This window comes from Neofelis nebulosa, chromosome 1 (assembly GCF_028018385.1).
Source record: "Neofelis nebulosa isolate mNeoNeb1 chromosome 1, mNeoNeb1.pri, whole genome shotgun sequence".
Taxonomy (NCBI): Eukaryota; Metazoa; Chordata; class Mammalia; order Carnivora; family Felidae; genus Neofelis; species Neofelis nebulosa.
In genome coordinates this window covers 539,768-563,786 of record NC_080782.1, presented here as the reverse complement: position 1 = coordinate 563,786, position 24,019 = coordinate 539,768, and the positions used below count along the sequence as shown (strand labels likewise).

The 24,019-nt window shown below is 57.6% G+C and overlaps 1 protein-coding gene across 8 annotated transcripts; it reads left to right on the top strand.

Moving 5' to 3' along the window:
* The first annotated feature begins 7 nt into the window (after positions 1–7).
* BRD9 (bromodomain containing 9) lies at positions 8–23,336 on the top strand. Of its 8 annotated transcripts, none has more exons than XM_058709714.1 (17): positions 10–210; positions 866–1,080; positions 1,339–1,471; positions 2,951–3,011; positions 3,441–3,585; positions 5,150–5,260; positions 5,986–6,098; positions 7,144–7,276; positions 9,142–9,217; positions 10,154–10,249; positions 11,150–11,282; positions 14,056–14,167; positions 14,987–15,070; positions 17,182–17,220; positions 19,301–19,400; positions 21,746–21,919; positions 22,624–23,336. In XM_058709714.1, exons 1-17 carry the CDS (start codon positions 159–161, stop codon positions 22,722–22,724), a joined length of 1,878 nt encoding a protein of 625 aa, XP_058565697.1. In that variant the 5' UTR covers positions 10–158; the 3' UTR covers positions 22,725–23,336. The 8 variants fall into 8 exon arrangements, with proteins under 8 accessions (XP_058565947.1, XP_058566028.1, XP_058565697.1 ...); XM_058709630.1 differs by having other exon boundaries at positions 5,983–6,098; XM_058709543.1 differs by having other exon boundaries at positions 5,923–6,098.
* The last annotated feature ends 683 nt before the right edge of the window (positions 23,337–24,019 follow it).

Sequence of the window (24,019 nt, the reverse complement as noted above, 5' to 3'; positions counted from 1 at the left end):
GGCGAGACGGCCCGACTTCCGGCGCCTGCTTCCGGCGAGGCCCGGCGACCTCCGCGGGGCCTGGCGGGTGGCGAGTCGGGGCCGCGGCGGCGGCGGCGTCCACGCTGCGGCCGCGCTTGCTTGCAGCCCTCAGCCCCGCGCTCCGGCCCCGCGCCGCCATGGGCAAGAAGCACAAGAAGCACAAGACCGAGTGGCGCTCGTCCTACGAGGGTGAGGCGGCGGGCGCGCTTTGTGACGTCGGGCCGGCCAGCGGGCGGGGGGCGGGGGCCTCGGGCCAAGATCCCGGGCTCGCGGGCTCGGGCCCCGAGGGAGAATCCCCGGCTCGCCTGCGGGTGGGGGAGGGGGGTCTCGGCGGGGGGAAGATTCCGGGGTCGCGGGAAGGTGTCCTGGGCGAGGATTCTGGGATCGCGGGCGGCGGTTCCGGGCCAGGGCGCCAGGGCTGTCGGGCGTCTGGTCCGCCTCCTGCATCTGTGTTGGCTTGTCTGGTCTTGGAGAAGTTCGTCCCTGTTTGTCACCCGCGTCCGGCCTGCGCGTTCCTGCAGCCTCGGTCCTGTGTCTGCTGCAGGACAGACGGGCGTGAGCGCAGGCCAGGAGCTTAGGGAAGGGGGCGGGGAGGGACCAGGCGCCTGGGCTCCCCTGCCTCCTTGTTCCTCGCCAGACAGAGCAGCTCGAACTATGTCCCTGAGGGTGATGCAGCACCATCATGCAGCACCCGCAGGGGGGCGGGACTGGCAGCCCTGGGGTTTGCTTCCCCATCTTTCCCTGATGGTGTTGCCTTCTGGGGCCTGGGCGTCCTCTCTGTTCCCCCTGCACGTCGGGCCCCTGGTGCCTCTACACACCCCGAAGCTGCGGTCTGTGCTTACAGATTATGCAGACAAGCCCTTGGAGAAGCCCCTGAAGCTGGTTCTCAAGGTTGGAGGAAGTGAAGTGACTGAGCTGTCGGGGTCTGGGCACGACTCCAGTTATTACGATGACAGGTCAGACCACGAGCGAGAGCGGCACAAGGAAAAGAAGAAGAAGAAGAAGAAGAAATCCGAGAAGGAAAAGCACCTTGACGATGAAGAAAGAAGGAAAAGAAAGGTAGAGCAGGGAGGCAGCTGGCCGGTGGAGGCCCCCAGCCCCCCGGACGGCAGATCACAAGGGCCGTGGGGTCTTAGGAAAGGGCTGTCCTGTTTGTAGCAAAAGGCGCACGAGCCCAGGGGGTGGCCATTGGGGGGGGGGAGGGGGGATCTGAAGGAGAAGCGTCTCTGGAGGGAGGTTTGCTTGCTCAGCTTTGTGTTGCGGGAGATCATTTAAAACTGCTTGCCTTGCTCTCGCTGCCCTGACTCTGCCTCACAGGAAGAGAAGAAGCGGAAACGGGAAAAGGAGCATGGCGACTCAGAGGGAGAGGCCGACGACTTTGATCCCGGCAAGAAGGTGGAGGTGGAGCCGCCCCCCGACAGGCCCGTGCGAGCGTGCCGGACACAGCCAGGCGAGTGGAAGGAACGTGTTTGGAGGCTCTCCCGGAGCGCGACAGCTCGTCTCTGTGACACAGTGGTTGGCGTCGTGCTTCTCTGCCTCTTGGGGACGTGTGCGGGAAGGAGGGAACGGTGCTTTCTCTTCCAGGGCTCGACGTGAAGCGTAGCTGGACCTGAGGTTTTAGTGTCAACTTGAACCTGTAGAGCGGTGTTCAGTCAACTACCGCCCCTGTGCCCCCTTCCTTTGTTTTTTTTTAAACCCACGGGCTCATCACGAGGAGAAGGGAACTAGTGCTCAAATCAGTTATTACTGAGGCTGTCAGGCACCACGAGGGCGGTGCCAGCCTCACCGGAGGAGAGAACACTCGGGGCTCTCTAACCTGTGAGTGGTCACTTTCCTCAGGGGCTTTCAAATGGTCAGGAGGTACTGAAGTGGAGGCAGGTTTGCTTCAAGCGTTTCTCTTCTTGACGTTGGGCTTGACTGCCTGTGATTCAGGAGGGAAGGAAGCGGGGTCGTATGGTAGTCGTTGCCGAGGCTGTGGTTTTCTGGCAACAGCCGCCCCGTGCAAGTCATTGCCACGGTGAACAGGTAGGACCCGGGGCCACGGGGCACAGGGGGCAGGAGAGAAGGTCAGGCATGAGACGGTTCGCTGGGTGAATGTGCTCACGAAGCGCGTACGGTCGCCGGTCCCTGCCGGCTTGGTCTGATCAGCTGATTGAGGTCACGCGTGCAGCGCTTCCCTTCTGTGTACCCGAAGGGGTGATGTTCACACTTGCTCTGGTCACTGTCACTGTCGGGACCCACTCGTGGTCCGCAGGCCTGTTTGCTCCAGCCCTGGAACCAGCTATTTCTCCAAGGAGCCCTGGTTCCTTAGTGCATTCAGATGCTGAGGTCTGGGGGCTGGGCGTGGCCAGCAGTGGATGCTCTAGGTAAGAGCACTTGTGTTCTTATGGCTTAGGGAACAGAACCTAGGCCGCCACGTGTGCTTACTACGTTCACCAGAAACCACGGTTCCACACCGTGGGCCAAGAGATGTAGTTAGTGGCCGTCCTCACAAGGACCCCCGTGCGGTTGCATTCGTACCCGTTTTACAGAGGAGGAGCAGCAGAGGTGCGGCCAGAGGTTCTGGACTGCCGAGTAAAGTGATAGTTGGTGACGCTCGGCCTCTGTGTCCTGGCCGTCTTCGTACCGTGTCTGGAACGTACTGGGCCCGGTCGTGACAGGGGACTCCTACAGACTGACAAGCGACAGCTCCCTGTTGTCGTTTGAAGGATCTTGGCACTTTCTAAGGGGTTTGGGGGACTGATGCTGTGGCGGATGCCCCTCCCACCCAGCTGAGTTTTTTGGGGCCAAGACCGGGTCTGGGTCATCCTTGTACCCAGTTCTTGTTGGAGCCTGAAACACTGAAACGTGCCGTGGAGTGGGAGCTCTCTAGTGACACAGTATCAAGATGTTTCGACTCATCGTTATCCTGTACTCTTTAAATTGTCAGCTGAGAACGAGAGCACACCGATTCAGCAGTTACTAGAGCATTTTCTCCGCCAGCTCCAGAGGTAAACAGTTTCTCAAGAACTTGAGGTTGGGAACCTTCAGGGTGTCTTCCCTTGTGACGGGTTCTTTCCTCACCTCCCACACCCGTGAAGCAGACCCTTCGCCCTCCCTGGGTGACGCCCAGTCTAGTGGGGGGTGGGCCGGCGTGGGGAGAGCACCGTGTGCCCGGTCCGTGCAGGGCAGGGGTGTTGGTGGGGGGCGGTCAGGACCTCCATGATGCAGATGTCACGGCTCCAGCCAGGAGGGTAATTTTGGAATTTTTAACCATCAAAAATATCTACTACGCTTCTACGGAGTGTAAATTTTATTTCTTATTTTAAGGAACTAAACTTGGTGAATTGTGTCATGTTTTTACCGTGAAACGTTTTGTATTGTTTGGAAATCTACATTTAGGGTTTTTCCTGTTTAAGTAATGATGTTCTTGTTTTCAGAAAAGATCCTCATGGATTTTTTGCTTTTCCTGTCACGGATGCAATTGCTCCCGGATATTCCATGATAATAAAACATCCCATGGACTTTGGTACAATGAAAGACAAGATCGTAGCCAACGAATACAAATCAGTCACAGAATTTAAGGTAAACTAATTTCGGTTTCTGAAATAATTGCCGCGAAGCTCTCTGTGTGTTTATGTCCAGTAAGTACTCTGTCCGTATCAGCTGGTTTCTAGTTGCGAGTGTTCATGGGCGCCTGAGCCTTCGGGCCAAGGTCTCCCAAAGGTTGCGTCAGGGAAACCGGTATCTTGTCTGGAAGCTGTAGAGACATGTGAGGTCAAGCAAAAGTGTGTCTGATTTGGTCTGACTCCAGAATGGGTATTTTTAGAATTACAGTTTTTCCTAGTTTTTTGTTTTATGATAACTAGGAGTTTAATTTTTTTTTTTTTAACGATAAATTTCTATGACTCTCTAGTGTGTAGTTCTGAACTCTGTTTCTTGGTACAACTGCAAGGTAGGAATTGCTTGTTGGCTTTGGTCCCAGGGGCAGATCAAGATGAGTGCTTGACGCTTTGGTAATGATGTCATGTAGGAAAAGGCATCGGGTTTCTTTCTTAGTTTCTATTCAATTTGGAAGGCTTAGCTCTATCCCTCTCATTTGCTGGTGACATGGCTGAACGTGTTTGCTGAGCCTCAGAGGCTGTGCCACATGAAAGGGTACAGGGGCGGGCGGCCCTCAGTCCTCCACCTTCCTTGTCGGGCCCTGGTTTGCTCTGCTGCCCAGTGACGGTCCTGGATGTGAGCAGTGTCCCCCCTCTGCCTTGTCCTCAAGACTGCTACATCAAGGCCCACAGGCCCAGCCCTGGGGACCTTGGCCGTGGGGCCAGTGCTGGGGCTCGGTCAGGGTCTGGCTGGCTGCAGCTGTCCTTATGCGTCCTCATGGCCAGCACAGCGCACCTGTGACAGGTGTGTGTGCGGTCTGTAATTTGGTTGGGGTGATGATATATTGAAACGTCCGATAGCTTGCTTTTAACGTAAGCTGTTCAGCAAGATTTTCCTTATCTTACGGAAAGCCTTTTTGCTGACGCTATTAGAGTAATTGGCGATAGACTGAGTTTTGAATTCTGTGGCAAAATCCCAGAGAGAGGACATGAACGTGCTCAGCTCTCGGCTCATTCCTCAGCTTTTACTTAAAAGGACCTGGCTGTCACTTCTTGTTCCTACTTACATCTGATTTCTCCCAAAGCGGGGGAGCTGGAGATGGAGAGAGGGAACCGCGATGTTCTTAGAACGCGCACGTGTTGGGGCAGCTGGGAGGCTCCGTCGCTTAAGCGTCCAATTCTTGGTTTCGTCTTAGGTCATGATCTCATGGTTCACGAGTTCAGGCCCCACGTCAGGCTCTGTGATGACAGCGTGGAGCCTGCTTGGGATTCTGTCTCTCCCCTGCTCACACACACATTCTCTTTCTCAGAATAAAAAAACAGAAACAGAAGCCACGCGTGTCGCCCTCAGGAGGAAGCCCCAAGTTTGGCAGGCTTCTCACTGTAAGGTCTGAAACTTTCCTCAAAGAGTCGTTAAAAACCATTTGTTAAGCTGAAGAGCCTGGTTTAGTTGCTTGCCACTCAGTTTTAGCCTCTTGACAGGAGTCCTGTTTTTGCTGGCATCTTAGTGGTTCAAATTCGACAGATTCTATTTTTTTCCCTTTCAGGCGGATTTCAAACTGATGTGTGATAACGCGATGACCTACAACAGACCAGACACTGTGTACTACAAGTTAGCTAAGAAGATCCTTCACGCAGGCTTTAAGATGATGAGCAAAGTAAGAAGCCCGCGGCAGCAAGGAGCCACAGAGACGAGAGTTCCCCTCTGTCTCGATGCCTACACAGAGCCCCACCCCCACTGACTGACATGCTTCCACCCGTCCATCACTGGCCGTGGTACAGAGCCTCTGTACACATCCCAGGCCACCCTCCCCGCCAGGCGCGCGCTCTCTCTCTCTCTCTCTCTCTGCTCCTGCGCCAGCTGGAACGTCTCCTTTAGGGTTGGTGGAAAGTGCTGGATCTGTTGATCTAAGTGTGGGTGTCTGATGGATTGCAGCCAGCCTGTGATTTGTTTTACGTGGCTGCCTCACTGAGTCCAGACAGGACGTCTTGGCCGTCCGGAGTGGCTTCCCAGATCTGTCCCATGAGCCAGGTTGCATGCGTCACGCATCTAGGACCGGTGCCTTGTGCCTGACCGGCCTGTAGGTGAGGTGCGGGCCCCTGTGCCCTCTGGCCCGTCCCCCTCCGCCAGCCCCGAGTGCTCCCAGCCAGTCGGCCGCGCCTGTGGTGCCGACTCCCACCTGCCCCTGCCGCGGTAGCGCCACGGGAGCCCGCTGTTAGGCCAGGCGAGGCTGCGGCCATCCCCATCCCACCCGTCGCCATGGCGCCTCGGCTGCGAGGCAGAGGTAAAGGCCTGCTGCTCTGTCCTTTTTGATTCTAGGAGCGGCTGTTAGCTCTGAAGCGCAGCATGTCGTTTATGCAGGACATGGATTTTTCTCAGCAGGCAGCTCTTCTGGGCAACGAAGACACAGCTGTTGAGGAGCCCGTTCCTGAAGCGGCACCTGTACAAGTAGAAACTGCCAAGAAATCCAAAAGGCCGAGTAGAGAAGTTATCAGGTAACGGGAAATGCACCTCAGGACTGTGAGTGAGGGTGAGCCTGTGCTGGCGCCCGTGGCCGCGGAGTAGCTCGTGGACCCCCACCTGCTGGAAGGAGCCCGGTCCCCAGCGGCTGCGTGTGAGCTCTGGTCTCAGGTGTTTCCAGGCAGCTGGCCGGCAACCTGGGCCAGCCGGGCCTCGTCACGCTAACGGACCTGGGGGCACAAGGGCAGGACAGCCCCTGCCAGCCATACGCAGGCTCTGTTCCAGGTGTGACACTGCTGTTCCCATATGCGTGTTGCAGTGGTTGTTGGCCCTTCACTCTGAAGAAGTTCCCTCACGTGCAGGACACTTGATGGTGGCCTAGTTTGGCTGTCCCTGTGCGGGGGACGTAGCTGTGCTGTGTTTAGGCAGGTGACACGCTTTGTGGGGGGGCTTCATTCTCCTTATACCTGACCCCCCTCAACTCCTGCAGCCGTCCACCCTGGGCCAGAGGCGGGGCCTTCTTGCAGGCTTGGGGTCCGCAGGCAGAGTTTGCTCCCGCAGCTCCTTGGATGGAGTCGGTCCATATGCTTCTGGAACCTTCCACAGGAGAGGCCACATCCCTTGGGCGCTGCACCCAGTGACCCTTGGCTGTTCGAATAAAGCTCTTCTCTGTGTGGGGTCTGAGCCCGCCTGCCGAAGGCTCGGGACGCCCCTTTTGCCTCACAACCTGTGCTCCCAGTTTACCCTTGTTTCTGGCGTCTGCACGCTCCACGGAGCTTTGCCTCTTTTTCCAACGGTGCCTCGAATGACATTGTGAGTAGTGAGGTTGCCGTCAGGTTGCTCTTAGATCGACTCAGGTGTGCAGCTGAGACACGAGACACTCCAGCGGCCGTTTGGGGCTCCCTCGCTGTTCGGGAGGCCCCGCATATTGCTGCAGTTATAGCCACGAGGACAGGGTCGAGGAGTGCTCCGTGCCCTTGCTCCCGGCCCGTGGTGACCTTGGGGAGCGGTAGGGACTGACCGTGGTGAGGGGGGAGCAGCACGTGCCCGGGTGACGTGTGTGGTGTTCCTGCCTCGCAGCTGCACGTTTGAGCCGGAAGGAAATGCCTGCAGCCTGACTGACAGCACGGCAGAGGAGCACGTGCTGGCCTTGGTGGAGCACGCAGCTGATGAGGCTCGGGACAGGATCAGCCGGCTCCTCCCAGGGGGCAAGGTAGCATCGGGTGTCTGGGTAGAGCTCGTGTCCCGCAGGCTCCCTTGCGGGTGATGGGTCCCGTCACCGGCTCCATCTCTGGGGTGGGCGGGGGCCTCCCAGAAGCGGTGTGTGATGCGGGGACGCTGCAGGCAGGCTCGCCCTGTAGTGGGATGTTGCCCACCGGCGGATGGACGTCAGGCCTGCCAGGCATCTGCGCTGCAGCCTCCCTCTTCTCCTGGTGTGCTTGCGTCTCTGTGTGCCTCTGCGGCGCCCGTGGGTCCCATCTGACCCGGGCCTGGCCTGTGGGGGCCTCCCTGCTGTGCTTGGAGCACCCCCCTGCCGGGAGAGCAGACCGGCACCTCCGGTAGAAACGGTGTGGCTCTTGCGTGCACTTTTAAACCCGCTAGTCATGGTAACGAGGACAGAGGCGATGTTAATCCCGGCACGTTTACTTGACCTGGTGCATCCATGGTCTCGTCTGTGCACGTGGTCTGTGTGAAGAACTCTTAGAACTTCACATCCCTGTCTCAGACACGTGTTCTCAAAACGCGCGTGGAGTGTTACGTCAAGGATTTTGAACAGTGACGTTTTGCATGCGCCGGGTTACGTGAAGCATACGGAGATGAATCTTTTACTTACCTTAAGGTTCCCTGGTGGGAAGTTTGCGGTTCCCTGTGTAGCTGATGTTGATCTGCTGGGCCTGCTGGTCTGCACGCCTGTAGTGCTTCAGCCCTGGAGTGTCCCGGGCACTGGGCACGGCCCTCAGTGGCGCTGGGAAAGAGCCCTGCGGACTGTAGCTCGGAGAGGGAGGGCCGTGCTGAGCTGTGTGTATTCATCAGAGGCACGTGTCCACACCCGAACCCCCATTGCTCCCAGTGCTGGGCCTGTTTCCCTTTTCTCCCTTTTTGGGTTGTAATTCCACAGCGAGAAACCTGACTCCTGCTCCCCTTAGTGCATTCACGTGGTCAGTGCTCACGTGATCAGCACTTACATGGTCAGCGCTCACGTGGTCAGCGCTCACGTGGTCAGTGCTCACACGGTCAGCACTCACGTGGTCAGTACATCCATAGTCAGCACTCGCATGGTCAGTGCTCACATGGTGAGTACTTACATGGTTAGTACTCCCATGCTCACCGCTCACGTGGTCAGTATTTACGTGGTTGTTGCTCGTGGTCAGTACTGACATGGTTAGCGCGCACGTGGTCAGTGTTTACGTGGTCAGCGCTCACGTGGTCAGCGCTTACGTGGTCAGCGTTCACGTGGTCAGTACTGACACAGCGCTCACATGGTCAGTGCTCACATGGTGAGTACTCGTATGGTTAGTACTCACACACTCAGCGCTCACGTGGTCAGCAGTGACGGGTCTCCTGTCCTCCCCGCCCTATATTCAGGCACTCAGGCCAAGGGTCCCCCTCTTCTCTTCCCCCACTCCCATGTGCAGGTGCCCCTCCTGGACCTTCCTGGGGGCCTTCGGAGGAAGAGGGCTTTTGTTCAGTGGTTTTCTGTAAGCGGAACTAAGTCCCTTGTGTTAGAGATGGAGCCTCTAGTGCCCGTTGATATGGCATTTGGTGACCAGGGTCCTGTTCTGGGTCATTTGACTCAGGTTCTGACATCCTGTAAGAGGGCAGTTTCTGGGGTAAGCTTCCTGCTTCCGTATCTCCTTTAGAAGAATCAGGAACTAGTCTTAATCCTTCCGGTACACATGGGTGTGAAGTCAAGTTCGGGGAGGTATGAGAGAGGTCTCTGCGGTCTTTTCCATGGGGAAACCAACTGCCCCGTGACCTGTTGGGATTTGTGCACGTTAGGCCGTGCTCGTACGCCTTAGCTCTGTTGGTGTTGTGGCAGAGCACGTAGGGCCGGCCCTCAGGTGTGCTTCCTTGCAGATGGGCTATCTGAAGAAGGACAGTGACGGCAGCTTGCTCTACAGCGTGGTCAACACGGCCGAGCCGGATGCCGACGGTGCGTGGCCCCGAGCAGGGCTGGGGTTAGTCTCCGCAGCGCCAGGGAGTTTCGGCTTCGTAGCCCGTCTGAGATCACGGTTGCCCGTGCAGAGCAGGCCCCAGTCGCATGGCGTAGACGAATCCCATCCGGTGTTACTCCCCTGTCCTCCCCCTCCTGTGTATGATACGCAGCCTGCGTATGATACGTGGACAGGGGGCAGTCATCCAGCGGGGGCAGGGGTGCCGCTCAGACCTTTTCTGCCCCAGGGTCTAGCATAGGCAGCCAGTGTAGAGCTGTGCTCCCGCAGGGCTGCGGTTCTACAAGTCCTCATGGGCTGACTTCCAGATACCATCATGAGGATCGACTCACACCCTTGTCAGGGCTCCCTGGGAGGAGCCAGAGTGCACAACTCCGTCGCACTCGCGGAGCTTGGAAGGTGCCCAGATGTGGGCTTAGAGGGGATGCCCTGTGTGATCATGGTGTTGAGGACCTTGAGGGGGGCACAGATGCTGGATCCGCTCACCCGTGGGGAAGCCCTTATGTACTCCGTCTCTTTGAAAAGTATCTCGAGTTGATCAACTCATAGCTTAGACAGAGTTAAGGTTTGAGAATTGTAGCGGCTACTTTTTTTTTTTTTTTAAGTGCTTATTTATTTTGAGAGAGAGAGATAGAGAGAGAGAGAAAGAAAGAATCCCAACCAGGCCCCAGGCAGTGCAGAGCCTGAGGTGGGGCTCGAACTCACAAACCGTGAGATCGACCTGAGCTGAAATCAAGAGTCGGATGTTTAACCGACTGAGCCACCCAGGCGCCTAAGAATTTTAGTGGTTTCTGTAAATTTGATTTTAGCTGGTCTTTCTAGAGAGCCCCCCGTGCCTTCCCCAAGTGCACTGTGTGAGCCACTGTGGGAGCTGGGAGCTCCCCGAGCCACCTGTTCACAGCCTGGTCCCTTTGCAGAGGAGGAGACCCACCCTGTGGACCTGAGCTCGCTCTCCAGCAAGCTGCTCCCTGGCTTTACCACACTGGGCTTCAAGGATGAGAGAAGGGGCAAAGGTGAGTGTGGGGTGGGCAGGTAGGGGCACGGGATGAGGGAAATCACAGGAGAGGTGTGGACCCAGGGTCCTTCCGCCATCTTCCTGGCTCACCTGTTCTTAGTACTGTGTCCAGATTCTGGCTCTGAAACTAACGAGATTAAATTAAGGTCCTGTCGAGTGAGGGGAATAAACATTTCACCGGGCACGCTCCTCCTTTACCGTCCACTCGTACCGGCCTGTGGGTCTCAGCCCCGTGCCGACCGTGGGTAGGGGTGTATGCCGGGGTGTCTGCCGAATGATGGTGGGCAAGTGTGGGAGATGGAAGGTTGGATGGGTGTGGCGGTGGAGGGAGGGAGGGGACTGGTGTGCTGGCCGCACTCGTGTGTGTGGCCGAGTGACCGAGTGACGTCTGTGGCTGGTTTGCTAGATTTGGAGTGTGTCGGTGTGCAGCAGTTTTGTTCCCCGGGGGACAGCTGGTGGCGTCTGGGGACGTTGTGATGGTCACATCGTGGTGTTGCTGGAGTCTAGTGGGGGGGACGGGCACGTCTGAGACGCATTGCTCTCGAGCTCTGACGTCATTCACGTGGGGACGCCGGCCGTGATGCCCCCACAGCCCCTTGAGGGATCCAGCCTCGTCCTGTGGGCTCGGTTCCCAGCAGGGCCTGGGGCGGCACGAAGCCGTTCTACTAGCGCGCGCTCGCCTTGCATCGCGTGAACTGTCCTCTGCGCCTGCTGCAGAGCCTGAAGTGCTGGTTCGGCCCGGAAGCTGCCACTGCCTCGGGTCGCTGGGGAGCAGCGATGTCACAGGGAGGAGGCTGGGAGCGGGGGCGGGGGCGCCTCCCGCGGGACCGAGCGCGTCTCGTGCGGGCGTCACCGCACGTGCGTCTCACGTCTTGTGCTCTCCCTCTCCTGCCCTCAGTCACTTTTCTCTCCAGCACCACCACCGCGCTTTCAATGCACAGCAATTCCGTGTTCGGCGACTTAAAGTCGGAGGAGATAGACCTGCTGTATTCCGCCTACGGGGATGAGACGGGTGTGCAGTGCGCGCTGAGGTGAGCAGGGTCGGCACGGCCCGGAAGGTTCTCGCTTGCCGTGCGGCAGGAGCCGTTTCCCTGGTGGGTGGTTGGCGGGAGATGGCCGACGGCAGCGGGTCTGCACGGCAGAGGTTTTCGAGTTCTTTTCCGTAAACCACTGGTTTGCTGTGGGTTGGTCTTGAAGTTCGGGTAACTCAGCTGCGCCTTACAAAGGTGACGATCCAGGCTGTAGTTTAAAAAAGAACGTGTGTGTGCGTGTAACCAACCACGTGTGTTTGGAGCTTGTTTCGTGGTTTCGTTGGAACGTGGCTCGGTGGCCGTGTTAGTCTGCTGGGGCCACCGGAACCGTGCACCCCAGCTTGAGGGGCTGAAGTGACAGGCATTCGTCGTCTGGCGGGGCCGGAGGCCGGGAGTCCGAGACCCGGGCGTGGGCAGGGCTGCTTTCTCCTGCGGCCTCTGTGCTTAGCGCGTAGATGGCCCTGGTCTCCCTGTGTCCTCACCTGCACGCCCCTCTCTAAGTCCGTGTCCCGGTCTCCGTTTCCTTCAGAGACACCGATCGTAACGCGTTAGGGCCCCCTAAAGACTTCGCTCGAACTTCATCACCTTTGGGAGGCCACGTCTCCAAATGATACGTTCTGAGGTACTGGGGTTGGAGCTTCAGCAGAAGAATTTTGGGACACGCTTCAGTCCCCATTGGTGACTGGGACGTGGTACTAAAACCTTAGACGTGGTGCCGTGTTTCTGTGGAGCTGCTGTGTTCTGTGCACCAATAGAAGTAGGTCACGCCTGTAGAATTTTAGTAATTCTCCAGGAGGAAAGGCGAGTTTGGCTAACCTCTAAGAAACGGATCTTTCCGTATTAGATCTTTAATTTCAAACGGAACACGGGATGTATTTTAAAAACGAACAAAAGGAAATCAGCCCTTAATACGATTTTTATGAGCCCAGCGAGGCAGAAGTGGAACACCAAGGAGGAAATCTGTGGTGAGCGAGGACAGTGTCACAAGTGGTGCCCTCCCCCCCCTTTTGCCCCACTGCCCTGTCACAGCCTTTAAGGGACGGCAGTCACCTTTGGTTCAGGGGGCACGGTGTTCCCAGACCGTGGTCGCCTTCCCCCGCGCCCACCCCAGAAACACGGATGGACTCCGGGCGCTGGGCAGCGAGAAGCCCGACCGCGTGAGCAGCGCACGGCGGCCGCAGCCCACGCTCCTCCCGGGCGTCCCCGCGTCACCTCGCCACGCGCTCTGTTCCAGACCACGCCATGAGTGTTCCGGTGTCCCTGCTCCCGTCACACGCTCACGGTGGTGGCGTCTCCTGAAACGCTCCCGGAGAGACTCGTGTGCCGTCACGGTCTCACTCCCAGATCGGTGGCCCTCCTCGCTCCCCGTGTGACGGTCTGGCCTCTGGGGAGCCCTTCTGAGCCTTTGCCCCAGGGCTTAGAGGCCAGGACCCGGGCCTTCGTCCCCTGCCTCCTTTTACGGTGCCTTCCGCTCACTTCTTTTTTAGTTTGTAGTATTCACGGAGTCCGAAAACCAGGACGATACTCTAGGGTGCGGTGCCCGCGGAGTCTCGTTCCCGCACGAGCTCCCTCTCCCCGCTGCTGTGGAGCATCTCTCCTCGGTCTCCTTTCGTTAAGTCAGAACGGAAACAAAAACGAAAAGAGCACCGGGTACGGCTGTGCCCCTCCCGCGGGAGCCCGCGTGTCCCAGTTGACCCCGAGCCGCGCACTTGCGGTTGTGCGGGGCTACCTGCCCGCGGCTTTTCGCGGTCGGTAGAGGATGGAGTCGCGGTCGGGGTTTCTCGTGATTTTCTTTGTAACGTGCTCTTCCTGGCGTGTCTCGTGCGGGGTGTGGTGTGCGGTGCGTGTGACGTGCGAGAGCCGCGCTCGTCAGCTCGCGTTCTCAGAAAGGCTTCTGGTCGGCAGACTGCGAGTGGTTCGGTCTGGGGCGAGACACAAGTGATGCGTGGATTTGCAGCTTGCGGGCTTGGCGCCCCCGATCCCTGCCGTTGTTCAAGAGCTCACCGTATGTGCCCGGACTCTCGTTAGCCTTGTCTTTTTTGAAGTGATCTTCTCGAGATGGTTTTTGAGTTCTAGCATCTATTTTTTTTTTTTTTTTATGTTTTTTTATTTTTGGGACAGAGAGAGAGCATGAACGGGGGAGGGGCAGAGAGAGAGGGAGACACAGAATCGGAAACAGGCTCCAGGCTCCGAGCCATCAGCCCAGAGCCTGACGCGGGGCTCGAACTCACAGACCGCGAGATCGTGACCTGGCTGAAGTCGGACGCTTAACCGACTGCGCCACCCAGGCGCCCCTAGCATCTGTTTTTTAAGATCTCTTGTTTTTGTTGTTTAGTTTATATCGAGGGAGAGCGCACGTGCACGTGAATGGGGGAGGGGCGGGGGGAGGGGAGAGAACCCCAAGCAGCCTCCGCGCTCAGCTCAGAGCCTGATGTGTGTCTGGAACTCCCAAAGTGGGAGATCGCGACTCGAGCCCAAGTCGAGAGTCACGTGCTTGACGAGCCACCCGGGCGCCCCTTGAGGCCCTTTTCACCTTTCTGGATCATGGGCCACCCTGAGTATCCGACGGAGACGGTTGCTGCCACCCCCCAGAGTACACGTGGGAGGTTTGCGGCTCTCGGCGAGACCCTCTCGCGGAGGCGCGTCCGAGGAGCCGGGTCCACGGGGCAGGCCCCGCTCCTCGGGACCGCCGGCCCCGGGGAAGGCGCCTGGGAGGCGAGAGCGTGCGGCGCGGGGCCTTCCGGCGGCGTCATGCCCTCTCTCGGCCTTCCAGCCTGCAGGAGTTCGTGAAGGATGCTGGGAGCTACAGCAAGAAGATGGTGGACGACCTCCTGGACCAGATCACCGGCGGGGACCACTCGCGGATGCTGTTCCAGCTGAGGCAGGTGGGCGTGCGTGTGTTGCATTTGTGGGGCCGCGCCTGTGGAGCGAGCCTGTCCGGATGGACACCGTCCTAGGGAATCGCTGGCTGGTCTCCCCTCATTCATGTTTTAAGTTTTTATTTCAGGCAGTCAGTTTTCTTTCAGAGGAACTGAGAAGTTTAAGAAGTCCCGCTTGCCACCCCCCCTTCCCAATCCCCCCCCCCCCGCCCCCCACCGTCTCTGGGGCTCTGTGACTTTATACCCAGATCACTGTTATGTGCCGTCCATTCCCTTTGCTCTGAAGACTCTTTTTGGCTATTTCTTCGAGTGTAGACTTGCTGACGGGGAATTTGCTCAGCTTCTTTTTGGTCTGAAAGAAGTTATTTTATCCATATTTATGGAATTCCTCTTCCCTGGGTCTGGAATCGTGGAATCATAGGCTGCTTTTCTCCTATTTTGAGAGACATCTGACCACACCGTTTCTGAAGCGTCGCCGTCGTAGGCGTCTGTGTCTTCTGTCGTGCATCTTGGCAAGGCGCACGCGTCGGCCGACGGGCTTCGAGTGGGCTTTTCCTTTTTTCAAGGTTGTAGGAAAAGACCAGAAGAGGTCTGTGCTATACAGACCTCCGTCCCAGGAGGCCTCAGATACTCGCTCCTTTGTCCTTTGCAAGAAATGGACTGCTTGCTGCTCTGCGTGCTTCTAAAGTTTAATCTTTGTAACTGATTTTCAGTAATTCGTCCCTGATGTGTTTCAGCGTTCTTTTCTCTGTGTTTATCCTGCTTAACGTTTGTCGGGCTTCTCAGGCCCATCATTTAGAAGATTTTCATCCGTCGTCTTTTCAGATGTCGTGTCTGCCCCCACCCCACACTCGTCGCTTCTCCAGGACTCTGACACGCGGCCGGCATCCTGGCCTGTCCCGAGTGCCGGTAATGCTCAGCTCCTGTCTCAGTCTCTTGTCCCTCCCTCAGGGGTGAATGCTGTCTGTTGCCGTGGCTTCAAGTTGAGTGATCTGTTTTTGTGCCTCAGCCACATTTGCTGTTAAGCTCAGCCAGTGAAGGTTTCCTTTGAGACGCCGTGTTGTAGGTCTAGGCTCTGTTTTCTTCCTTCTTAGGCCTTCCCTTTCACGTTATGTTCACGCTTTCCTTTAAATTTTTGGACCTATTTCTCGTATCTCCCACGGCTGCTTTGAAAGTCCTTATCCACCAATTCTGTCATCTCTGCCATTCCTGGATCTGCCTTTTGGTAGATTTTCCTCTGCTTACTGTCCACAGTTTGCTGCTTTATTGTTTGATTGGGCCCCGGGCATTACATTGTCGAGTCTCTGCTGTCTGGACTGGCTATTACTGCCGCCAGCAGTCATAAGTGACTGGCGGAAATAGGACTGTGGTTGGTCTGAATTAGATATGATGAGAATGTGAGCTGTGGACCAGAATTTTAGAGACTGGTGCGAAAAAAGAAACGTAAAACTATTTCATTATTTTATCTGGATCTCACGTTAAAATAAAAAATGTTTTCAATACGTTGGGTTAAGTGAAACGTGTCATCGTCGACTACGTGTTAAGATTAATCTTAAGCAGGCTACTGGAAGGTTAGGTAGGTATGTGCTCACGTTACATTACTGCTGGGCGAGGCTGGCCTGGACTTTACTGTGTTCCTTTAAGAACGTTGATGTTCATTTTGGCGGAGTTCTTAGGAGTCATCTGATTTCTTGGGATTTGTTTTTAATTTGGTAGGGTGGGTTTCAGCGGCCTTTATGTTGGGTGAATTTGGCCCTGATCCCAAGGAATGGCCTTTCAGGGTCTCTTCTGGTGGCCCAGGTTTCAGTGAGGTCTTGGCTGGGTGGAGTTTGGTTGTGTCTCCTCACGTGTACCTGGCCCCATGGTGTTCGTCTGTGTGTGCACAGGTCAGTGTGGTCCGGGTTCAGCCCTCCTGGACTTGAGCTCCTGCTGTGAGCTATATCCTCCTCTCCAGACTTTGCCACTCTTCAGTTCCGTGTGGCCGCTGTGCCCTGGCTGCCGTTCTCTGCACTGTGGTCTGAAAGTTTTCCTCCTGGTGCCCCCCTGGGCACAGTGTGTGAGGCTGTGTCTTTATAGAGCAGGAACTCCTGAGATGTCCTGGCCACTTGGTTTCCTTTCTAGATTCCAGCGGGATCACTTTTCTGAAAGTGAGCTTGCATTACAGGAGTCACGTAATTCCCAACGTGCTATGGCATTAGGTGACGTTTGAGGCCAAAACGTATACGTTAGTGGAGGCGTGCGTATGCGTGTGGAACTGGACGTTACAATAGTGGAGAAGTTAATTTTCTATTAAAGCTTATAAAAACCTTAGCACAGGTGAATCTCTAGAACGTTGTCCCAAACAAAAGATCTCAGATGCAAAAGCGTGCGAGCTGAGTGACTGTTTTGAAGGTGAAGATCCTGCCAGATTGCAGGACGGTGGCTCAGTAGCATTTAGGCTTGTGATCTCCACATGTGGTCACACGTGGCTGGGCGTCCCATACAGAATGTAGTCAAGCAGTAGCTGTCTTGGGTGACTCTGGGTCCCGCACAGGCTGTGGTCATGCAGTAGTGGTCAAGTGTAAGCCTCTTGTGGACACTGCAGCCCGAGGAGAAGATGCGTGGCCCCACAGTGCAGCCCATCGGAGGGCAGGGGACCCTCCTCACCTAGCAGGTGGTTTCCTGAGCTGCCCCTGAGACGCAGGTACAATGTCAGACGTTTACCTTCTGTTTGAAGCCGTCCAGGGCTGCGGAAACGCGTTGGGTGCCCTCTCCTTCACCTCCGTCCCTCCCAGGGTGCCATCAGGGCACTAGGCCTTCCAGGGTCTTGGCTGGGCCTGCATGAATCGGGCCCTCTGTGGGGAATTGGCTGTCTGTCTGATGCTGCACCAGCTCTGATTCACAGGGTGGTGTGAATACCGCGAGGACAACCCCAGCAAGACTGAATGGGCTGCTTTAATTTACGTCTGTGTACACGATATGAGTGAATCATTCCGTATAAAACCGTTTCGAAAACTGGCTTCTCCCGTTTTGATTTGCAGAGGAGAAATGTTCCCGTGAAGCCTCCAGAGGAAGCGAAGGTGAGTTGCACGGACGTGTAAGTGAAAACCTGATGATTAGCGTTCCTGCGGTGAGCGGTCGTGTTCAGCCTGTGAAATGGGGTCGTGGAGAAGAGGTTCACGTGTTGTTTTCTTGGGAAACTGGTTAGGTGGTAGTCTCCCTGCCCCTGAGTTTTAGTGACAAGGGTGAGGGGCAAGAAGCCATGGCACTTCTCTTCCAGTCCAGGCATGGGAGCCGCAGAGCAGTGGTTGTGCGGGGGCCCTGTCTTCTCACGTGGCAAGTGTGCACGGCCGGCCGGTGGGGAAGCAGGCGCTGGACTGGATTCCTGTAGGGGAGCCGCGGGGTACTCTAGCCTCTGGGGTGCTCCCTTGGCTGTGTGTGGGGCCTCGGCCCTGTGAGGTCTCTAGGGAGATCTGCGTGTGTGCTCTTTGGCTGGTGTGAGAAGTCGTGAGTAAACCAGCTGTCTTCAAGTCGTTTTTACGAGTTCCAAGTTGCAGGCGAATCTGTGACAACTTGGAAAACCGCAGCTGTGGGATGATTGCCCCAGCCACGTAGGGAGAAGGGCCCCGTGCTGGGCCCTGGGTAGGATCATGAGTAGCACTGAGCCTCGGTCTCTGGTTGCAAAGTAGAGCGGTAACAGTGGGGTCGTTGTAGGACTCTCGGTGGCACTCTCCCCTGAGATCTGGCTACTGCCGTACTCCATAAACACGAGCTCAGCCCCGGCCCGGCATGTCGATGGCCCAAAGTGATCACTGTAACATTTCCTCTTGAGAGAGATTTATCAGAGCACAGAGCAAAGTGGCTTTTCTGAAAGTCAAGTGAAAGAAGCAAATTCACAGATCACCCAGACGAGACAGACCGATGGCAAGGGTTCACACCCAGACAGGACGACAGGAGAGGGCTCAGACCCAGAGGGGACAGGCCGACGTGAGAGGGTTCACACCAGAGGGCACAGCCCAACATGACAGGACTCACACCCACAGGGGACAGGCCAACGGGAGAGGGTTCACACAGAGGGCATGGCCTAACGTGACAGGGCTCACACCCACAGGGGATAGGCCGGTGGGAGAGGGCTCACACCAGAGGGCACGACCTGACGGGAGAGGGCTCACAGGCCCTGTGCCCCTTGCCTGGTTAGCAGGGTCTCATCTTCCTCCTTTGCCAGGTCCCTGTGTGTGGCTGGATGTAGGTGGGTGCCTGTCCCTACTCTCTGGGCTGGTGGGGACCCTGTGTGAGCCTTCGAGCTGCAGGGCGGGCTGAGGGTGTTCGAGGGCACGTGACGTGCACCTGCGCAACCAGGTCCACAGGCTCTGAGCGTCTGCTGCAGTGTGGACCTTTAGTTGAACTATCTGGTGAAGAAACGGTCCCTCCAGGCCGTGTGTCGGGAAGGGCGTGGTCATCGGACAGTAACTTATCCCACAGTGACTTAGGGTCCGATCTCCAAAGTGAGGGTGGGATTTGGTAGGATTTGAAGACCTTAGGGTCTTACCTGTAGTGTATTTCCCTTAAAGCACCAGAGGTGGCTCTCAATGTTCATTTTAAAAACGGCCATACGTTAGCTGTTACCTCCTGATGTTTACGAGCCACAGGCAGCCGTGAAAGGTTTGTGTGGTGGGAGCGTCTCGGGGAACGCTGGGCTGTTTCCTTACAGTGCAGAGAGGGCTAGGAGGGCGTGGGGCGGCCACAGAAGGAGAGAGCACACGCTTGGCATGGAATCTGCCGTGTTTTTACGTGTAGTCTCTGCAAGGTAGCTGTGAGCCCCTCAGGTCCCCTGTGTCCCCCTGTGCCGCCGCCCCCCCCCCCCCCCCCCGTTACAGGGACCCGTTTATCCCTGAGAGCCAGCAGCCTTTGGCTGTGGGGTTTGGTCTCGGCAGTGGCAGCCGCCTCTGGGAGTGCCCCTGGTGGTCGTGGCTGCAGCAAGGACCAGACGCAGCGTGGTCTTCCTGTTCCCTGGGTGTGGACGTGCAGAGCCGGCCTGTCCTGGGGGGGTGGGGGTGGGGGGGGGGGACGCCGACGCTCCTGTGAGTTCAACAGCTGGTGCTAACTGCCCGCTCAGTGACCTCTTTCCTTTTCTGCTCGGTACCTACCCGTCTCCTCCAGGCTGGGGACTCGCTGGGCGACAGCAACTCCGTCCTGGACTTCATGTCGACAAAGTCCTACTCGGACGCCTCCCTGGACATCTCCATGCTTGGCTCTCTAGGTAGGTCGTGCTGGGCGTGCTCACATCCTCAGGCTCTGCTGGAAGAGGACGCTGTGTTCTCATCCCCGGTGCCGTGTCAGTCTGCGAGGTGGTCCCCGGGGCACGAGGCTGGTGTGCCGAGGCCTGTCCCCTTTCTAGGAATATGGCCACTGTGCTCGGGGTCCCTCCCTGATGGCCCCAGAGGGGGCTTGCCCAGGTCTCCTTTTTGACGTCAGGGTCCCTCGAGCCTGTCGGTCGTGCAGGGACGAGCTGCCTGCCTCGTGGCCTGCCATCGACGTGTCTGCGCGCACGTACCCACCAGGCTGTGCCCTCGTCGGCAGCTGAGCCCGACCCCGCCACGTGAGATGCCCTCTGCGGTCCGCATGCCACCCGGGGTTTTGGAGTCTCTTTGGCCGTCCGGCTCCCTGTTGACTCGAGGCTCTCGAGGTGCATTCTCCTCCCCTCCTTTCCTTTGGGCCGACCTGACCATTACCACGGGGCTTCTCACGGACAATGGCCTCCCTCATTGCGTGTGGCCGTGCCCGTGGTGCTTCCGGCGTCGAGGGGTGGAGGCCAGACGTGCTGCTAAACATCCCGAGGCACAGGGAGCGGCCCCCCGAGAACGACCCGGCCCCGGAGGCCACCGCGGCCGGGGGTGAGAAATCCTGCCTGCGTCAGAAGTGGTTTCTGTCAGCGGCTCAGAGCGCACGAGGCCGGCTCTCGTTTCGTCATCAGCCCCGTGGTCTCTGCCTTGGGTTAGGCTGTTTGTACTTAGCGTGGTAACCCAGACCCGATTGAGATCTGCTGTCTTGCTCCTTGTCTGTTACTTTCCCAATTGTTGGGGGGTCCCACGCCTACCGCTGGGTTAGGTGGTTCCCTAGGAGTCTTGAGACTCGTGGCTCTGGTTTGATACAGCAAAGGGGGACAGATCGGGACCCACAGAGGGAAGGGGTGCATGGGGTGAGTCTGGGGGAGACCAGGCAGCGCTCCAGAGCCACCCCATGGGGTCCCACGGACACGCCTGACTCCCAGCATCGAGGTGGGGCAATGCAGGCACCCTCTTCCTGGCACATCTGCAAATTCCAGGCTCCTGGAAGGAGAGCAGGTGTTCAGTGGAAACCACATCAGTTGCATGGACACTCGAGGTCTGGGGAGCCCCTCTGTCACTCGGGTGGTGGCAACCTTCCCAGGATCCAAGTTCACCAGCCAAGGGCCAACTTGGTCTTCTGGGCTTGCGGTCAGAGGCTGCTGTATTAACGTTAGCCTTGCCAACTCTTCTTTTCCTCTGCGTTTAAGGTTTTTTCCTCATTACTGGTTTTTGGTAGTTTGAGTACAAGGTGCCTTGATTTGCTTGTGTTTGGATTTATCCGTCGGGTTATGTTCGACCTGTGGACTCGGGGGGACCTCTGGACTCGGGGGTCTGTGGATTTTCAGCTGGGCTCCCGATTCTGCCATTCGTTGCTGAGTGTCTTTGCTTCGTGTCTGGCCGTCTGTTCCGCCGCGGCTGACCTGCTGTTGTCCTTCCCAGCGTGGGGTGGCGGGTTGCCGCAGACGCTGCTCTTTTCCTGTGCCGGAGCCCAATTCGGCTTTTCCAGACTCTCCCCTTCTCCCCTCACCACCCTCTTCCTCTGCTTTTTGAGGAGCGAGTGCCCAGTCGCGAATTTAAGGCCCCTCTTGTTCACAACTTTCCTCCCGTGTTTGGTGGGGCTGTTTCCCTGCCCTCTGCCCGCCCGGTAGTGGTTTCTCATGGGCCAGACCGCAGTTACGCCTTTGGGTGCTGGTTAGCTCGCGTGCCTCGATGCTGCGCTTGGTCACGTTCTGACGGGCCGTTACCGATGTGTAGGCGTCGGACCCTGTCCAGGTGTGTCTGTGAGGTGCTCTAAAGGCGGCCCTGAGCCACCTTTAGCGTAGGGAGGGACACCGTCCCGCCGGTGGACCGCACCCTTCTTCAGGCTTGGGCCACCGGTTGTCGGAGACACGTGAGTTCTTGAACTGCCTGGAGGGGTCATGTGCTCCCACACACGCAAGGGCCCCTCCTGGCCCAGACCCAGGAGCTCTCCCGGCAGCCCACTGCCCGGGGCCCCCTGCCCCCGCTCTGGCGTGTTCTCCGTCCTGGCGTCTGCGGGCCTCCGTTGCACATGCTGTCCTGCTTCCTGCTTGTTTACACCAGAGGGCAAGCCCTCTTCGTGAATGGCTCAGATCTGACGTGGCACCCGCCCTCCAAACTTGCCTGTCCTCTCCCCCCCCCCACCCCAGCTTTCCGCACGATGGGTGTCGTCCCAAGCGTTCATAGCGGCGAGGGAGAGACCGGGGGTGCGGCCCAGGCGTCTGGGTGTCTGACGTCTGACGGCCCCGTGTCTGTGCAGGGAAAGTGAGGAAGGAGCCTGACGCAGACGACAGCCACCTGAACCTGGATGAGACGGCGAAGCTCCTGCAGGACCTGCACGAGGCACAGGCAGAGCGCGGGGGCTCCCGGCCGTCCTCCAACCTCAGCTCCCTGTCCAACACCTCCCCCTCCGATAGGGACCAGCACCACCTGGGTAAGGTGGCCCCCGGGACCGTGCGGGCTGCTCCCTCTGCAGGGTGTCCCTGCCCCTGGGGCGCTGAGACCGCCCTATAGTCGGGCAGCTGCCCGGGGCTGAAACGTGTGAGTGGAAGTCACTTGGCGTTAGGAATCGTGGGGAGTGGCCGTGAGACGTGGCCGGCCCTGCGTCAGGAGGAGCCCCAGCTGGCTACACCCTGGGGTCCTTGGGAGGGGCAGAACGAGCCTCAGACGCTTAGTTCAACTCGGGGAACATTTGTTTCTTTCTGCCATTCCCGTGTTCAGTCCTAACACAGAGTGTCAATGAGTGTGTCGATCCTCCAGGGCCCTGAGGGTAGAGCAGGTGGCCTGGGGTCTTCTGTGTTTACTGAGACAGAGCGGGCAGGTGTGTGGGCCCCATCGGGATTTCAGTCCCACCAGGAAGGGAACCAAATGCTTCCTGGCTCCTTGAATTTACTCCCTTACTTGCCCATGCTGCTGTCGTAGTTCCCAGATAGAAGGTCGGGCTCGCGGAATATGTCTTGATGTTGTGGGCTCAGGGGTGCTCGTCCGCGGTGGAGGTTTGGCTGAATAACAAGCGGGCTCTGTGGCTGAGTTGTGGTTTCACTAACCGCTGTCACTAGGACACGTTTTCAGCCCGGTGTGAACCGTGACGTGTGTGTGGATCTGCTGTGTGAACACCTGTCTTTCCCACAATTGCAGGAAGTCCTTCTCGCCTCAGCGTCGGGGAGCAGCCAGAGGTGACCCACGACCCATACGAATTTCTTCAGTCTCCAGAACCTGCAGCCTCTGCGAAGAGCTAGCCTTGTAGATAGACTTCCGTTAGTTTTTTATTTTTTTATTTGTGCGTACAGAGTTTTTGTCGTGAGACAGAGACTTTCGTTTTGTCCCCTCTGGCGTGCGGGAAGCAGCCCCGGGAGGTGGGGAGGTGTCTCTGGCATCATGTCAGCCACACGCGGATCCCGTGTTTCTGTGGGTAGCCCCGTGAATGCTGGACAGTGGACAGCACACATACAGGTGTGTGACCGGGTGGGGTCGAGCCGTTGTGCTTTGTCTCTTGAGCTTTGAGGGGTCTGTAAAGCTCCGCCCTGTGGCCGGCCGGGACACGCCGTCCTGCCCCAGCATCCTTCCCGAGCACCCCTTGGGAGGCAAGAGATGCCCACGTTGGGGGTCCTGTGTGCTGTTTGCCCTGCCTGCCCTCCCCGCCGTCCCCACATTTCCGAAGCAGGTCGTGGTGGGGCCGCACCCTCCTGGCCTGGGACAGGGTCTGTGCTGGGCGAGGCCTGCCTTCTGCTGGAAGCTGACAGTGATGTGCTGTGTCCGTAGACTTTTTTAATCTGGATGTGTTTACTGGATGCCTGTTTACATTTGCAAAACGTAGAGATCTCAATAAAATACAGAGCGATTGCATGTAATTGTTTACAGCCCCATAGGTGTCCACTTCTTTGTTGTTTTTTTAATTTTCTTCAACGTTTATATTTGAGAGAGAGCACAAGAGAGGGAGGGGCCGAGAGAGAGGGAGACACAGAAACGGAAGCAGCTCCCGGCTCCGAGCTGCCAGCACAGAGCCCGACGTGGGGCTGGAACTTAACAAACCGTGGGATCATGACCTGAGCCGCAGTCGGACGCTCAACCACCCTGAGCCCCCAGGCGCCCCTGTGGGTGTCCACTTCCGAGTGACTTTTCAGCGAGAACCTTTGTCACAGGAGGTCAGCAGCGTCCGTTCCGGCCGCTCACCCTCCCACGTTTACTCTGCGTCTGGCCCCGTTCTCCGCCCGCAGTGTGTCTGTCTCTCTTATCCACCCTGCACAGCTTCCAGGTGGCTTCCTTTTTGAAAACAGAATTGGAAGGGCGCCGGGGCAGCTCCGACGTTTAAGCGTCCCACTCTTGATCTTGGCTCGGGTCATGATCTCCCGGTTCGTGGGTCCAAGCCCCATGTCGGGCTCTGTGCTGACAGTGCGGAGCCTGCTTGGGAGTCTCTCTTTCCCCTCCTCCCCTACTTGTATGCACATGCGCACACTTCTGTCTCTCTCAAAATGAACTTCAAAATATTAAAACAAAACAAGATTGGAGCTTCTGTCACCTCACAAGGCAGAGT